Genomic DNA, 17,262 nt, shown 5'->3' with positions numbered 1-17,262 from the left:
GGGCAGGGCGGTACAAAAGGCGGTCCCGCCCCGCACTCCTCCCTTGACTTTCGAGTGTCCCGTGGTGGCAGGAACCTGGAGGTGGAGGCGCGTGGGGAAGCCTGAGCACAGCCGTCACCAGGTAGGGACGCTCCCTTGCACAGAGGGGAGGTATTCAGAAGGGAGGAACAGAGAGGAGGGGGCAGGCGGAGGGAGCAGGGAGGGCTGGCAGAGAGGGAGAGTGGAGGGGGTCAGAGGGACACAGAGGAACACAAGCCAGGGGGACCCGTGTCAGGAATGGAGATTGAAAGAGGGGCAGAGGGACCCAGATGGGAGAGCAGACCGCAGTCGGAGCTACAGGTGCTGGGGTGTGTTGAGCAGGGCACCAAGATCACCACAGTCCCCACCTCTTGTTCTTGAAGGTCCCCAGGCAGGTCAGGGAGGGGCTCCTTTTCTCGCTCAATCCCCTTCCTGCCTGGGGACGCAGGAATCAGGGTCCTGCAACTTGCTGAACCCCCAACAGAATCCCCTTGGACTCACAGCCCCAGGAAGCTGGGAGATCAGTGCCCCGGGTGACAGGGAAGGTCTGCTGCCCACCACCTCTGACCCCCAACATCTGCGCTCCCTGGGCCCAGGAGGTACCATGTGGCGATGTCCACTGCGGCTGCTGCTGCTGCTGCTGCTGGCTGGCGAGTTGGCCCTGGGTGCCCGGCGGGGTCGTGGGCGCCGCGAGCTAGCGCCAGGCCTGCACCTGCGGGGCATCCGGGATGCGGGCGGTCGGTACTGCCAGGAGCAGGACCTGTGCTGCCGCGGCCGTGCCGACGACTGCGCCCTGCCCTACCTGGGCGCTACCTGTTACTGTGACCTCTTCTGCAACCGCACCGTCTCCGACTGCTGCCCTGACTTCTGGGACTTCTGCCTCGGCGTGCCACCCCCCTTTCCCCCCATCCAAGGTGGGCACCAGACGGCCAGGAGGGTGGGTTGCTTTGTCAGCCCCAGACACCGCAGGGTTCAGGAGCAAGGCGGAGGCACTGACATTTCCAGGGGAGGCTTTGTAGAATCTGGGAGAGACCCCCGCCCCACTGCCTGCCTGCACCTCTGGGAAGTCCCATTCTGGTCGAACTTGAATCCCTCCAGCGAGACTGGAAAAGAGAAGATCCTTGGTCAGTGGGATTCCCAGCTGGCCCAGGAGAAAGGCAGACTCCTGCCCTTTCTCCCAGTCCTGTCTCCTTGCCAGACGGGGAAGGTGCCGGCCCCGCCCGCTGACTCACCCCGCAGGCCGATAAGCCCTCAGGGGGGTTGGTCAGGCTCATCCAAGCCATTCCTCTGCCTTTGCTCAGGATTCTCTTCCCGGAGGTGGCTGGTCACACCTGGGAGGTGGGAGCGAATCTGTTCCTGCTTTCAGCCTGCGTCACCATCCTTTCCCCTGCCCTTGTCCCTGTCCCACAGAGGAATCATTTGAATCCCTTCCCCTAGTTCTGAGGGCCTGTGGGTGAGAGACAGAAGACCGGGGTTGTCATCCCAAAGTGCCGTGTTATCTTAGGGGAGTCCTTTGCCTTCTCTGAGCCCTGGCTTCCCCACGCCCCTCCCACTCCCCCATCTCCGAGTTTCGAGTCATTTAAAGGGCAAAGGATCCGAGGAATGTTGTGGCTGGCGTCCAAGGGAAGCAAGAGGGTCCGAGCTAGGGTCACCGAAGAACTTCCCAGGTAGCTATTGGTATGTGACCCTGCAGGAGAGGTCTTACGAAGTTATAGTTTGACCTTAGCTTCAGTGAGGGCTGGGCCATGCGTGTGTGCGCGCGCGTGCACGTGCGTGTGTGCGTGTGTTCGGGAGGATTCGGGACACCTGGCTTCTGAGGACCTGGCCCTCTCAGCCCGTCGTCTCTGGTCTCCGTTCCACTCCTATTCTCCTCTTCCCTCCTCCCAGGATGTACGCACGGGAGTCGCATCTATCCTGTCCTGGGAACCTACTGGGACAACTGTAACCGTTGGTGAGTGTTTGGGGGTTGGAGGGAACCTTGCCTTGTGGACCCTGTGGCGCCCAGACTTGGTTCCAGTTCTTTCCTCATTGCTTACTTGCTGAGTCTCAGTTTCCTCATCTGTAACACGGGGATTTTTACCCTGACCTTGTCAGCTTAGCACTGACTATTGTTTAGAAAACACTAACAGCATTCCCCAGGAGCGGGCAGCCACGGATGCCTGGCCCTGGATATGGCTCCTGAGCTGGGAGCCGTCCCCTGTCCCTCCTGGCTCAGGCTGGGCTACTGCCCCTCCCAACCTTTCTCCGTGTCATGGGAGAATCTAGAAAAGGGGGCGCCAGGAAGGAAACCTCTGACTGCAGCATCCGCCGCCCTGGACGGGATGAGGGTCAGGGATGACTGAGCTGGAGGCCAGCCAAACTGCAGCAGGGCCTTCCCAGGAATGTGGCCCCTTCCCCTCCCTACCATTCCACCTGGAGGATGAAGGGTCAGGGGTGCCCCCGACTCTAGTCTGGGTCCTGAGATGGGAAGTGGAGAGGGGTTGGATAGGAGGCCTTGACTGCCTGATTGAAATAATGGGGACCCCGTGGCTTTGAGGAGGTGGCCCTGCACCCACTCCACCCCATGCCCTCTTTGCCTGGGACCGGGAGGCCCCAGAGAGGAGGAAATTTTTGGAATGCATTACACATAAGCTGTTTCCATTGCCTCACCCGAGTGAGGGGTGCTGGGTCACGGCGAGAGTGGGCACTTGTGAGGTTCGGCTGAGAGAATGCATGTGCATGTGCGTGTGTATGTGGGTGAGCGTGTGTGAATCATGCACGCGTGTTCAGAAAGACTGAGCACGCCTGCAAGATCCCGCCGCTCCTGATAGGATGCCTCTGGGCATTGATGGGTTAACCTCTTTCCCACTCCTATCCCTGGGGCCTGGCCGCTCTGGGCCCCTCTGGAATGCTGGGACCTCTGCCACCAGCCCAGTCCAGACCTGCTTGGGCAGCCCTAGGGGCAAAGGGGGAGGTGGCAGGAAAGGAGTGACCAGCCCACTGCCCGCACTGGGTGGCCCGGTTCCCTGCGCCTTGACACCTGAGTGAGGGTGTGGGGCAATGCCTATGGGCCTTCCAGGCTGTGTGAGACCTCGAGGAATGCTTCGAGAGTCAGAGAAGGAAGGGGAAGGGGAGGAGAGCCTCCCCTCCCACGCAGCCTCCTCCAGTCCTCCTCCAGCCTTCCTCCAGCCCTCCCCGAATGTGCCCCGCCCACTCTGGGGACTGAAGAGCCCAGCCATACTGGGTTTGTTCCCCTTGAGGCTCCTTAAAAGGCAACAGGGGAAGCAGGCAGTTTAGCAGAGTTATGAGCTTGTAAAAGCATCAAAGTCACAGAATTCCCTGTTCGTCGATTAAAGACCTACTATGTGCCAGGCACTGCGCTGGGGCAGACGGTCCTCATCCTTGCCATGGAGCTTCTGGTCTAATGATGAAGGAGCCCCCACACAGAGAAACAGCTTACAACCCGTGAGAAGTGTGACAGGGAAAGGGAATAATGGGGGACCCTGGTTTAGAATGCAGTGGCGGCAAGGGAAGGCCACTCAGGAAGGGAGATGGTTACGCTGATAGCCGAGAGATGGGCAGACGAGGAGGGAACAGGGGAGAGCAGCTCGTGGGAAGGCTGGGAGGTGGGACAGATCTCACTGCAGCTGGAGCTGTGACGTGGGGACAGAAGCCCCGAGGAGGTGCAGTCCACGTTGTCCGTGGGTCTCGTAAGCTGTGCCGGAGCCACTGAGAGACACACGATCTGATAGATGTCATTGCAAGATCTCTCTGGGGAGGGACGGCAGGATAGGCAGCGGATGGCAGTGAGGCAGGGAGCCTGGGTAGGAAGCCATTGCCACAGTCCAGGTGACAGGTAATAAGGGACTGGAGGAGGGTGGTGGCAGTGGAGTCCAGAACCTTCCATGATGCGCCATCCCAGGATCTACGGATGGCGGCGCAGGAGCTGGGGGTACAGCACACACCTCGAGTTCTGGTTTGAACCCCCGGGTGGCTAAGGTGCCTTGTCCTGAGTTGAAGATGTTAGGGGAGGGGCAGCTTTGAGGGAAGGCAGTCTGGGCCATTGTATGTTTGAGATACACCTAGAGGAGATGTGAGGAGGCCCCGAGGGCAGGAGCCTGAAACTCAAGAGATGGGGAGCCTGGGGGTTCCCAGAACGGGAACACTAATAGCAGATAACGATTCCTGAGCACCCAAGATGGACCAGGCCCTGGGCTAATGGCTTTACCGGCTTCACAAAAAGCCTGCCATTCAATCCCTGGAAGGGGAGATGATTCCTGTCCTCATTTTTTTGGGGTAAGATTTAATTTATTTATTTGACAGACAGAGATCACAAGTAGGCAGAGAGGCAGGCAGAGAGGAGGAAGCAGGCTCCCCGCTGAGCAGAGAGCCCGATGCAGGGTGGGGAGGGTGCTCGATCCCAGGACCCTAGGATTATGACCTGAGCCAAAGGCGGAGGCTTAACCCACTGAGCCACCAAGGCGCCCCATCCTGTCCTCGTTTTACAAACAAGAACTTCAAGGGGAGAGTCTGACTAAGTTCCCTGAGATCACATGACTCGTCAGCGAGGGCTTATCAACAAGGGTCTCCTCAGCGAGGGTCGGAGCCCAGGACTTGAATTTCAGGACCCTTGCTCTTAGTCAGCTCTCATGACGCTGCCTCAGTCCCTCCTGCAGCCAACAAATATTTCATGGGTGCCTGCTGTGGGCTGGGTTTAGTTTTCTAGGCACCAAAGTTACCAAACAAACCCTGCGGCCAGGACCTTAGTGTCTATGAGGAAGCAGGTATAAGGAGCTTGGATAGCCAAATACATAGTCTGTCAGGTAGCGATGACACGCTAAGGAGAAAATGAAACAGGAAAGCAGGAGAGGAAGGCAACCAAAGCAGGTGTCCCTGAGAAGGTGACTTCTGAATGTAGACTTGGACGAAGTGAGGGGGAGCCTCGGGGATGTGGAGAGAAGAGCAGCTCAAAGGCCCTGGGGCCGGAGCACAGCTGTGGCGAACAGTCAGGGGAGCAGCCTGGCTGGGGTCTCAGGAACCAGGACCTGGAGGAGGGGGTCACTGAGGGGACAGGAGGACAGATCGTGCAGGGACTGTCTTGTGAGCATGGCAGGGAATTTTGGCTCTTAGTCTGTGATGGGAAGCCAAAGGAGGGACTTGGGCCGGGGGATGGCATGATAGGACTTGGGTTGAATAGGGTCATCCAGGAGCTGTGTTAAAAATATACTGACGTGGGGGTGTAGGGCAGAAGCCGGGAGAACAATAGGGAAGCGGCAGCAGAATCCAGGGCAAAGGTGACTGGCCCATGATGGCTGCATGAGGGATGAGACGTGGTTTGGATTCCGAATGTGTTTTTAAGGCAAAGCCAACAGGATTTGCCAATGAAGCCAATCAGCATGTGAGGGAAGAAGTCAAGGGTGACTCCCCGGCTCTTGGCCTGAGGTTCAGGAAGGACGGACATCTTCCACGGACTGTAGGGAGAGCAGGCATGGGAGTAGGGGATCAGAAATTTGGTCCAGGATGTGCTGTTAGGCCCCCCCAGTGGTGATACTGTGTAGCAGCAAGATTCTTGGATCTGAAAAAAAAAAAAAAAAAAAAAAGATTCTTGGATCTGGAGAGATCTGGGCAGCAGATATAAACTTGAGAACTGTGAACTTGCAGTTGACATTGAAAGCAACCAGGCTGAACGGGATCAGCTAGGGGTTCTTCCATAATCACTAGCACAGAATCTCAAGCCATAGTGACTTCTGAGACCCCATCCCTTCCGAGGATGCCCAGCCCCCCTCACCTCTTCCTTCCCTCCTGCTCTTCTAGCACCTGCCAGGAGCAAGGGCGGTGGGAGTGTGACCAGGAGCCATGCCTGGTGGACCAAGACATGATCAACGCCATCAACCAGGGCAACTATGGGTGAGGGGCCCTGGAAATGTCCCCACTGGGCACAGACACACATACCTTCCCGCGAGATGCCTGTGCTGTCAGGCACACCCTCACTCAGATCTCATGCACGTGGACACTTGGCCAGTCTGAGTCTCTCCCACCTACGTGCACGGACATCCAGAACCCCTAGTCATGGCAGGTCTGTGACTTCCATCCCTCCTCTTTCAGATGGCGGGCTGGGAACCACAGTGCCTTCTGGGGCATGACCCTGGATGAAGGCATTCGCTACCGCCTGGGTACCATGCGCCCTTCTTCTTCTGTCACCAATATGAATGAGATTCATGTAAGTCCATCCTTGCCCACAATCCTGCCATCTCCCCATCGCTTAGGACCCCAGGAATCCTGGCACGCTGCATCCTACTCCTCCAGGGGCCTGGGACTAACCCCCTCCAATAGGCTGTGTATTCCTGAACAAATCACTCACCCTCTCTGGGTCTTAAGTTCTTGCCCATAACAAGAAGTGTGGTGCAGGAAGAACTAATGCTCAGATTCTGAGTTTGTGGTCCCAGCATGAGCCCCTTGGTGGCCTCCCCAGCCTGGGAAAAATGCTATTCCTTCCAGTACAGCTGGGTCAGACCCCATGGGGCCAGGAGGTCACCTTGGTATTTTGGGAAGAGAAGGACAGATAGTCCTCTGGCTAAAGAGCCAGAATTCTCGGAAACAAATACCGACTCTGTGGAATGAGAGAGGAGGGGGCTTCTCCCTTCCTACCAGTGGGATCCTCTGTGGGGAGAAGGGGAAACCAGACCTGGAACTGTCAAAGGGTAAGGAAGGGGAACTTCCGCAGGTCAGGGCTGGGGCACAGGCTGCAGGGTCTGTGCCTCCATGGTGGGCAGCGTGGTGGGCAGGGAGGAGGCCGTCCTTGGCCAGACCAGCCCTCCCTGCAGAGGGACTTGGGCTCAAGGCTAGGATGGCCAGACCCCGCCCCCGCCCTCATTCCCCTGAGCCTCTGCTATTTTCTGCCTCCTGCTATTTGCCTTGGCCGCCTGCCCGGTCACAGGACCTTATTCCTTCTTCCCTCCCCTGCCCTTGAGGGCCTGAAGCCCAAGGTCCTGGTAGGAAGAAGGAAGTGTCAGATCAGAAGGCACGGAGGAAGAACGAGGCAGGGGTTAACAATGGAGAGCGGGTGACCTGGGCCTGGCTGCTTCCCTGCTGGCCTCATCCGTGTGATGGGACTAGTCACCCCCACCTGACATGGGAAAGGCGCTAAACGGTGCTTGGCTCCTCCCCGCGTGGCGCTTGCTGGAATCCCTCAGCAGCAGGGTACTCAAGAACAAAACACAGAAGGCCCTCGGTGGCCCTTCGAAGCCAACGGGCCCCAAGGGGTGGGCCGGGTTCGGTGCCGGAGGCAGACGGAGTGACTTGCTTTGCAGACAGTGCTGCGCCCCGGGGAGGTGCTCCCCACAGCCTTCGAGGCCTCTGAGAAGTGGCCCAACCTGATCCATGAGCCTCTGGACCAGGGCAACTGTGCGGGCTCCTGGGCCTTCTCCACGGCAGGTATGGCCAAGGGCAGAGGCCGGCGTGGCGGGGAAGGACGGCCAAGGCCAGGGCCCGCTGATGTCCCCTCTGCCTCCCCCCACCAGCCGTGGCATCTGATCGTGTCTCAATCCACTCTCTGGGGCATATGACACCTGTCCTGTCACCCCAGAACCTGCTGTCTTGTGACACCCACAACCAGCGGGGCTGCCGCGGGGGGCGTCTCGACGGCGCCTGGTGGTTCCTGCGACGCCGAGGGTGAGCAGGAGAGAGTGTGGGCAGGGAAGGGGACGTGTGGCTGGGGCTTCAAGAGGGCAACCTGCAGGACGGGCCAGGGCCATGCTCATTAGGCTCACCGCCCTTGCTCCCACCTACTTCTCCTCCAGGGTCGTGTCTGACCACTGCTACCCGTTCATGGGCCGTGAACAGGACGAGGCTGGCCCAGCACCCCGCTGTATGATGCATAGCCGGGCCATGGGTCGGGGCAAGCGCCAGGCCACTGCCCGGTGCCCCAATAGCCACGCCCACGCCAATGACATCTACCAGGTCACTCCGGCCTACCGCCTCGGCTCCAATGTAAGTTTGGGCTTGGTTGAGGGGGCAGAGGCCGGGAGCTGGAAGGTTGGCCAGAGACTAGAGCCTCACCCTGATGGAGACTCTCCTCCCCACTCCCAACCCTCCAGGAGAAGGAGATCATGAAGGAGCTGATGGAGAATGGCCCTGTCCAAGGTAAACGCCCTTCATCCTGCCCCCCGGTTCCAAAAGCTTGTGTCTGCTTGAGACTGGGCACACCCAGCAGCACAAGTGGTCTGCATTGCACTGGACAGGGCAGCAAATCCACTGGGGCCGGGAGTCAGGGAAACCCGGTCCCCTCCCCACAGGCGGCACCCTGTGGGGGGCACTTAGGGTCTTAGTATGGGTCTGGGTGCACATCTCCAGACCTGTGCTGATGGGCTGAGCTGGCCCTACTCTGACCTTGGCCCACAGCTCTCATGGAGGTGCACGAGGACTTCTTTCTGTACCAGAGTGGCATCTACCGCCACACCCCAGTGAGCCTTGGGAGACCTGAGCAGTACCGCCGGCATGGGACCCACTCGGTCAAGATCACAGGGTGAGGGGCTTAGGGGGGCAGAGAGGATGGGGGAGCAGCGCTTGCACTAGGAGCTCTGAGCTGGCCTTGAATCCCTACCATCTCTCTCTGGGAAGCCCCATTTCAAAGAGGAGGAAACCAAGACATAAAAGGAGGGGCTTGCCGTGGTCACACGGAGAGGTGGGGCCTTTAAAGGTTTTCTAGGAACTGTTCCTTCCTTACACACTGGGGTAAAATAACTCCCTTGAAAGACAGACACAGATCCCAGGGGTGGCTCAGCCTCTCCCCATCATAGCACCAACAACATCATAGCACAGCCTCTCCCCATCGTAGCACCCCAGCTCTGCCTGCCCCACGGACTTCCACGCCCAGTCATCAGTTCCCCACTGGATATACCCAGAGATGTTCCAGTCACTGATTTCTGTTGTCCATCCGATGAAATGTCCTTTGCAGTGGGAGTGTGGGGCCTCCAAAGTACCCATCTTCTTGGAGTCCCCTCCTCCTGGTTCCCAGCACCCACCCCTCCCGGCATCCCCAAGCAAGGAGGGAGGGAAGGCAGATGGGCGAGGTCCCAGAGAACTGGTCCCCAGGATGCCGCCCCTGCAGCCGGCCCAAGCTCTCCCCCTTTCTGCTCACCCCCTTCAGTTATCCCTTCAGTGCCCTCCCCACATGGGTGTGAGTACGCAGACTTCCAGAGGTGGAGACTGAGGGAGGTAGAGAGAGGGGTCTGGAAGGGACCCCTGGGGTTCCAGCCCCTGAAAGCAGGTGGAATCAGCTCCTTTCTCCCTCCGTGGGCTCTGCCCCCCGCCCCCGCCAGGTGGGGAGAGGAGACACTGCCAGATGGAAGGACGCTCAAATACTGGGTGAGTCCCTGCGCGGGTGCCCTGCGACCGCGGCCTCCCTCCCCCAACCCCACGGCCCCCCTCACCGCCCCTCCTCATTCCCAGACGGCTGCCAACTCGTGGGGCCCAGCCTGGGGCGAGAGGGGCCACTTTCGTATCGTGCGCGGCGCCAACGAGTGCGACATCGAGAGCTTCGTGCTGGGCGTCTGGGGCCGTGTGGGCATGGAGGACATGGGGCACCGCTGAGGCCCTGGCACCGAGCCCGGCCAGCCGGCAGAAGAGTCCCTGGGGGGCAGCACCGCTTCGCTCCGCCCCGCCCCTCCCGACGAGGCCCCGGGGCGCAGGCGGGCGCCTGGGGTCTAATCCCCTGCGCGGGGTGGTTCCGCTGATGCAGCGCCCGGCCTGGGAGCCGTGGGCAGGCGAGGCTGGTGGAGCCCCCAGACCTCCCAGCGGGGACTGGGCAGGGCCTGGCCGCGGATGAGCGGGCCTGCAGATCCTAGGCCCCGGCACCCCCGCTTAAGACCACTGAAGCCAGGACACCCCCAAGTCTCCAGCCCCACCACCCTATCCCACCCCACTCCTGTACTTCTATTCTCCAAAGATATTTATTTTTCTTTTCACTGTTTTAAAAATAAAAAAGAGTACTGATCACTGTGGTACCTTGTAACTTTGGGGAGTGGAAAGTCAGCCCAGAGATGGTGTGACTTACTGCTAGACAGCAGAAAGGACCGCCTGCGGCCTTGCTGTTTGGCAGGGGGTGGGCAGATTAGAAATCTTAGCCTCCATTCAGCCCTAATTGCCAGGGGCCCTGGGCGCTGACCCACTTGGAGGTGGGGCGTGGATGGCATGTCCTTTGGCCCCCAGAGAGACACAGGCCCGTGGGAACCACCTTTCAGACGCTGAGTCAGCGCTGCCTGGTGGGGGGAAGCCCTACCCACCCATCAGCAGAACTGGCGCCGGTGCCCAGCAGGCAAGGGGGGCACAGCCCCACAGAGGCTGGAGCCTCTGTCTCTGCAGATCAGCCTCTCCAAGCCACCCAGGCGAAGCCGGCCTCCCCACCCCCACCCCCACTGCGTTCCCAGGTGGGACTGGATGGGCCTCTCTGAGCCCTCTCTCTACCCCACTTCCCCAGGCTCCCAGTGCGAGCAAAATAAGCCCAGTCCTCAGCCCACCTTTCAAGGCCATCAGGACCCACAGTCCCAGCCTCCTCACCAGGGCTTCTTTACCCTGTACGCAGGCAACTCCGGAGTCCTCACTGCTCCCCAAATGTCTGGCACATGTGCACACCAACAGGCATTTGCACATGCTGTTCCCCAGTCTAGATGCCCTCCATTCCACCCACCCCTTGTCCCACTGCTTCTTAAAAGCCAGCTCCAGGATTCCTTCATTTGGCCAGTAGCCTAGGGGGCTGCTCATGTGCCAGGTGTTGTGCAAGGGACCCATGCTTTCCCAAACCACCCGCTGCGCCTCCGCACCCCGCCCCCAGCAGGGCCTCCGCACAACCACCCTGGACTCATCTGGCGCTGCCCTTCACCCAGTCTTCACTTATCTGAGTGCCTGCCTTCCTCCTCTGGGCTGTCAGTTCCTTGAGGGCAGGGACTGGGTCTGGTTCATCAGGGGTTCCGGTACCCACACCTGGTAGAAGGTGGCATTAGCGTTTATGGAATGGTTGAGTGACTATGCCCTGTTCTTCCCCCTCCACTCGGCTCCCAAGACCCCCGCCCACTCCAGCCCTCCCAGCGCTGACATGCCTTCCGCTCCAGGAGCCCGGGGAGGCTGTGCCTGGTGGTGGGGGCTCCTCGGGGCCTCTCCGTGGTCCTCGGCCCCCAACCCCAGGGGACCGGAAGGCGGGGGGGGGGGCCCATGGGGGCAGCGGGAGGTCCTCCTCCCAGGCCAGGCAGCCCCTCAGGGCTGGCCCCGTCCCGGGATCACCTGAAAAGAATGCGGGGCTCCCGATAAGCGGCCGCCTTTGTCTCATTTCCTGTTTGCCAGGACGTCCCGAGCCGGCTCCCCTGGCCGGCCCGCCCGTCCCCGAGGAGCCAAGGCCGGAGGGGGCCCCGGGACAAGGGCGCGCGAGGGCGCGCGGGGAGCCCCGAGTAGGGGCGGCGAGGCGGCACCCGCCCACCTCTCCCCCTGCGCGGCTTCGGCCTCGGGGACGCGCCTGGCTGCTTCCACCCCACTGGAAAATCCCCCGTCCAGCCTGGAATTTTCTACAAGGACCTTTGGCGGAAGCAATGCGGGGTGGGGAAGGGAGGGGAACAGGGGCGCGGCCCCGTCCCGAGGCTCCGGGTCTGTCAACCCTGCCGGGAGGCGCGGTCCACGGAGGGGGTGCTGGCCCAGCCCTTCCTCAGTCCCGCCCGTGGCCCGAGGCCCACCCGGCCACCCTGGAGCTGGAGAGGGTGTGGGGGAGGGCTGAGTGAGTGCCTCAGTAACCTCCATCAACCACCCTTGGATCTCTGCGGTTGGGAACAGGCGAGGAAAGCAACTTCTAGGGCTCCCAACCCATACCTGCCCTTGGGTGGTTCAAGAAGGAATCCTGGCTTCCCAGGCCCTTGCTTTGTGTCCTGAGGCTAGTCCCTTCCTCTCTCTGGGCCAAGAGCTCAGGTCTTTAGACAGACCTGGGTTCGAACCCCTGCTCTGCTGGCCATGCATAATCTCACCATCTCAGAGCCTCTGTTTTTCTCTTTAATGGGGATGACAGTACTCATCTCCTGGTGGTGTTGGGAGGATCACAGGAGACAAAGGGTGCCAAGGATCTAGCACAGTGCTTGGAACTTATTAAGGGCTCGATAAATGGCAAGAGCTACAATCATTTTAAGGACGTTGGACTTGATAATGCAAAGGCTTTTCATAATGAGCTCAATAAATATTGAGGGCTTAACCACAGCCTTCTGTTAGCACATTGTTCTGAGTGCTTTACATATATGATCTCATTTAATCCTAGAAACAGACGAACTCCTGTTTCCTTATTTTGCAGATAAGGAACAGAACCATAGGAGAGTCTGAAGGTTGGTCACCGCAGGATTCAAACCCAGGCGGTCTGACTCCTCACCCTAATCCTTGTATTAGTAGTGTGGGGGATTGGTAGTGATAGTCCAATGTCCCTCCCAAGTCCTTTCCCCATTTGGAAAACTCTCATTCATCCTTTAAAACTCCGCTGAAATATTCCTCCTCTGAAAAGGCTCTCCTGGCCCCCATCTTCCCGCCCATCAGGGACTCCAGCATACATCCTTGGCAGAGACAGAGTATGTGCTGACAACCTTTGCTTCCACAAAGGGATGAGGCAGGACATTTTTTTCTTAGCCCCATCCTTTCTTATCTACTAAACGTCCAGCTTGGCCATTCATTCTGGTCTCCTGTGGGGCTCTGTGGGCTCCCAGGGCACCTGACCGGAGTCTCTCCCTGGAGCTGCTGAGTTACATGGCTTCTCCAATCTGGATGCCTCATATCTTCCTGGTATCTTGCCAAAGCCTTGTCCTTGCCTGGTGCCCATTAAGGGAAAGGAATTCATACTTACTGAGCCTGCCGTGGGCCAAGCATTGGGCTGGGCTGGGCATCTCACAAGCTTTAGTTCATCTGATGCTACACACATCCCTGGGAGAAAGTATATCTTTGGAAACCAGTGCCAACCCGAGGTGACTCTCAGAATCTAAGGGAGAGGCGAGTGGCGAACTTCTAGACTGTGAGCAGAGCTCGTGCGTCCAAGCACAGGAGGAACCGGGGACCCGAGTACTGCTGGGACTCCTGACTGTCCCTCTCTCTCCTCTGCCTTTCTCTCTACAGACTAACTGCCATGAGGAAGGACACGGGGTCAGTGACAACTCCTGAGCCTTTCCGCCCGGAGGCATTTTCTCAGTGCTGATTCAAAATAGAACAGAACAGGGAAGGCTTCTGATTGGCCTGGCTGGAGTCAGGTGTCCACCCATGGGCCAGTCACCGGTGGCCGGGGGACAGGATCATGGGAGCGGGGAATGTCCTTGTGAAAACAGTGTTTGGAGAAGGAGGAGATCCCCAAAAAGGAGAGGGCTGCTGTTCCAGGGGAAGGGAGCAAAGCTGAGCAGATAGCAGAACACTGTCTGCCACCACTGGGGAGTGCTGTTACTGCTATTTGACTGACAAGGAAGTCGAGGCTGGGGTGGGGGGGTGACTTGTCAGGTCACGCAGCAGAGAAGTGGTTGAGCTGGATACAGACCACACCGCCTTCCAATGGATTTGTAGATCAAGCTAGAGAGATACACTTTGTAGTTCAAAGAGGGATTCCTACCCCTCCTTCTCCCTCGCTGCTGAGCCCTAGGGGATAACTTCTAGAATTCCACCCGCTTACTGAAAATTCTGTGACACTAATCTAGGAGGCAGTCTCTTCCCAAAGTGAAGTAAGGCTGAGTTTGAGCAGCCCCTCCAGAGCGGGGTTCTGCTCCCTGTTCCAATGGGCGCAGCCTGGCTCACACCGCACGGCAATGAGATGGTTAACAGAATATGTCACTTTGTAGATTAGAGTGCCAAGTGAGCCATGCTGGACATGGGCACTATAGGTAAGGACTGTTATTACCACCATTTACAGGGAGGAAACCAAGGCTGGGGGTGGGTTGAGGGGGAGGCGGAGGGAAAGTGAAGTGTCTCGGCCAAGGACACATTGCTAGGAAGTGGCAGAGAACTTCATTTGTCAGGGTTTTCCCTAACGCCCTGTCCTTGGGCCCCGCTTCATCTCCTACCCAAGCAGGCTCTGTGGCCTCCAGCTCTGCACACATGACGGGAATGTGAAGTTTGGGGCTCGCAGAAGCTACTGGTCAAGGGCACCTGGAGGGAGGAGGAGTGAAGTGGGTCATGAACACTCAGGTCGGCTTGGCCTGGGGCTGCGGGGAGGTATCAGAGTCTGCAGAGTCGAGCCAAATCGCTGCCCATCCTGGAAAGTCAAGTTCAAAAGCTTCCTCTGAGAAGCCTTCTTGGCTCTGTATAGTCTCTGAGTTCCCACCACCACCCCATTTTCTCCAGCACAGTACCCCTTCTTGACTGCAGGCTTCTCAAGTACAAGGCTGTGCCTTGCCCTCTGTGCTCTCTGTATCACCCCAACCACTACTGGGCACGGAAAAGACACAGGAGAGTGAAGGAATGGGTGAATGAATGGATGGACCATTGCAGGCCAGGAGGTCTCGTCGCCCTTGGCAGCAGGGCCCCCTAGTGGCTGAATCCACACATCGCCCTGCCACAGCCCAGAGAGGGAGAGAGAGTAAAGAGAAGGGTGCCAAGCAGACTCCTGGAACAGAGCAGCTGCTGTGTGCTGTGTATTTTACATACATTCCCTCATAACTACCCTGTGAAGCCTGGAGACTGGCCCAAGAGCACAGAGAAGGAAGGGGCAGAACTGGGAATGGATCTGTCTTGCTGGCCTTCTGCACCTCTCCCCCAGATGCTGTGCCGCTGCCTGGCCAGGAGAAGCTTTGGCTCTGAGGGTTCCCTGACCTGTGGCACCATCCTCCCCTCCTGTCTCCACTCAGGCCATCCTGTCTCCCCCCAGCAACACACACCTCCCTTGGAAAGCCTCTAACTCAGAGCCAGACAGACCCAGGCTCAAATTCCAGGTCCCCTGAACCCCCTGAAGTTCACTTTCCACTCTGAACCTCAGTTTCCCAGTCTGTACAATGGGAACCGGAATCTGTGCTATCCCTGTGAGCCCTACACTGAGACTTTCCCTAAGATTAAGGAAATGAGGGAAACGAGCTAGGCCCACTGAGAGTCAGACAGAAGAAATTGATTTGTCATGAATCAGGGCAGAGATGTCTGAAGTCACCTTAAAGGGCCAGGCTGACGCAGTCCTGCTGCAGCCGACAGGCATTAGGTGAAAGTATTGACCCATCTAACGTAGTAAAGCATCCTCAGACCAAAGGGAGTCCTCATGACCCCAAGATACTGCGTGGGTCCAGGGAGAGGCAGCTCTGGCCATTGGACCAGTAGCCACGCCCCACATGTGTTGAAATGGACAAGGTGGGTGTTACTGATGGGCTTTGAGTTGCTCCTTTCCCCATGGCAGGGCAATGCTCTGGAGACCTGGATGCCATGAACCCAGGGTCTCAGCTTCCATCGTCCTCGGGAGTAGGCAGATGGACCAGTGAGCCAGGAGTGGGAGAACAGGGAGAGAAGGGGTCTGTGTCCAGCACGTGTCAGCGAGTGCACGCCTGCCTAAAGGTATTCCCAATCAATGACTTAAAACAGGATGCCAGCCTGCATCACTCAGGGCCCCAACAGGAAACAGATGGCATGCTCTAATTAGGGAAATCGGGCAGAGCTTAATTCCAAAAGGACGAATGACAAAGCAGGGTGTAGGGGAGTCACAGGAGAGAGTGGAAGAGCCTGGGGGGAGCAGCAGGAGAGCTTTCACCCTTTTAGGCCTGCACGGTCAGAGGTGACCAGTACTCAAGTGGAAAGAACTTCTAGAGCAGGGGTGACCTCAGGCAGAAGGAGCTGGGGAATAAATACCCCAACCCCACTCTCTTCCCTCTGTCTCGTCCCCTGCTGGGGTCCCCATGTACCAAAACCCCACAGGACTCCCATCTGTGGACTTTTTTTTTTTTTAAAGATTTTATTTACTTTATTTATTTGACAGAGAGAGATCACAAGTAGGCAGAGAGGCAGGCAGAGATGGGGGCATGGAGCAGGCTTCCCGCCGAGCAGAGAGCCCGATATGGGGCTCGACCCCATGACTCTGGGACCATGACCTGAGCCGAAGGCAGAGGCTTTAATCCACTGAGCCACCCAGGCACCCCTCAGCTGTAGACTTTTAAATGAACAAAAATACACTTCTCTCTTATTTAAAGCACTGTTTTTAGAGTCTTTGTAAGATCAGCCCAACCCTAACCCATACAATCATAAAAGAAAACATCTGCCAAGAAGATATAATAATCGTGAATGTATGTGTATCATGAACTTATATTTATTTTGGTGAAACATATAGAGCAAATCTGGAAGAATGGTCAGGAGAAAGTCATGAATCTATAAACAAAGTGAGAAGTGTTAATTAAACTTAAATAAAACCAATGGCTCAAGGAGCAAAACATTAGTAAGGATATGGAAGTTTAAACAATATAATTAAGGAGCTTCCTCTACTAGGTAAACAAACTTCACAGCCCCCCTCCTACAGAATACCCATTGTTTTCAGGCTCAAATGGAAGATTTAAAGAAATACCACATAGTTGGCATAAAGAGAGTTGACAATGTTTTCAAAGAATCAGTATCACTACCTTGTTCTCTAATCCCAATATCGTAAAATCAAAAACCAACAATAAAAAGTTGGCCAAGGAAATCCAATGTGTTTTGTAAATTAAATGTTCATTTCTACATAATTCATGAGATAAGGAGAACCTCATAATGGAAATTACAAGATATTTAAAATTGAATAACAATAAAGCTAAAGTGGAACTTGGGAAAATTCTAGCCTGAAATGCATTTATTAAAAACAGAAAGGATTGACAACAATGAAATAAGTGTCTGATTCGAGACTTTAGGAAAGGACCATTAGAAAACTCGAAGAGAGCAGAAAAAAGGAAATAATAAAGATAAAGCAGGAAGGACAGCTATGGAAACCAACAAAAAGTCAAACTCTTTTAAAAAGGCTTAGTAAATTCTTCTCAAAGCCTCAATATAACAAACAAATTATTAGCACACACTATACGATATCGGGGACAAAAGGAAGGATGGGACTGGAGATGCAAACAAAGCTTTTTTATTATTTTTTAAAAGCTTTATTTATTTATTTGACAGACAGAGATCACAAGTAGGCAGAGAGGCAGGCAGAGAGATGGGAAGCAGGCTCCCCGCTGAGCAGAGAGCCCGATGCGGGACTCCATCTGGGGATCATGACCTGAGCCAAAGGTGGAGGCTTTAACCCACTGAGCCACCCAGGAGCCCCAACAAGGCTTTTTAAAA

At 56.9% G+C, this 17,262-nt stretch overlaps 1 protein-coding gene across 2 annotated transcripts; it reads left to right on the top strand.

Moving 5' to 3' along the window:
- Positions 1 to 40: 40 nt before the first annotated feature.
- Positions 41 to 9,994, top strand: TINAGL1 (tubulointerstitial nephritis antigen like 1). 2 transcript variants are annotated; one of them, XM_080800363.1, is made up of 12 exons: positions 41 to 121; positions 615 to 932; positions 1,906 to 1,969; positions 5,812 to 5,904; positions 6,103 to 6,217; positions 7,308 to 7,431; positions 7,518 to 7,668; positions 7,797 to 7,986; positions 8,094 to 8,139; positions 8,398 to 8,521; positions 9,318 to 9,363; positions 9,448 to 9,994. In XM_080800363.1, the coding sequence occupies exons 2-12, from the start codon at positions 623 to 625 to the stop codon at positions 9,586 to 9,588; spliced, it is 1,404 nt and encodes a 467-aa protein (XP_080656489.1). In that variant the 5' UTR covers positions 41 to 121; positions 615 to 622; the 3' UTR covers positions 9,589 to 9,994. The 2 variants fall into 2 exon arrangements, with proteins under 2 accessions (XP_080656489.1, XP_080656490.1); XM_080800364.1 differs by having other exon boundaries at positions 48 to 121; positions 503 to 932.
- Positions 9,995 to 17,262: the final 7,268 nt, after the last annotated feature.

The sequence above is a fragment of the Martes martes genome (assembly GCF_963455335.1).
Source record: "Martes martes genome assembly, chromosome: 4".
In the NCBI taxonomy this organism is placed as follows: Eukaryota; Metazoa; Chordata; class Mammalia; order Carnivora; family Mustelidae; genus Martes; species Martes martes.
This window is presented reverse-complemented; position numbering and strand designations above follow the sequence as displayed.

What these genes read in the sequence shown, in the direction of transcription:
- TINAGL1 (XM_080800363.1), top strand. Translation starts at nt 623, where the DNA reads ATGTGGCGATGTCCACTGCGGCTGCTGCTGCTGCTGCTGCTGGCTGGC. An exon ending in TGGTTCCTGCGACGCCGAGG is followed by an intron (nt 7,669 to 7,796) that starts GTGAGCAGGAGA and finishes CTTCTCCTCCAG; the next exon opens with GGTCGTGTCTGACCACTGCT. An exon ending in CACTCGGTCAAGATCACAGG is followed by an intron (nt 8,522 to 9,317) that starts GTGAGGGGCTTA and finishes CGCCCCCGCCAG; the next exon opens with GTGGGGAGAGGAGACACTGC.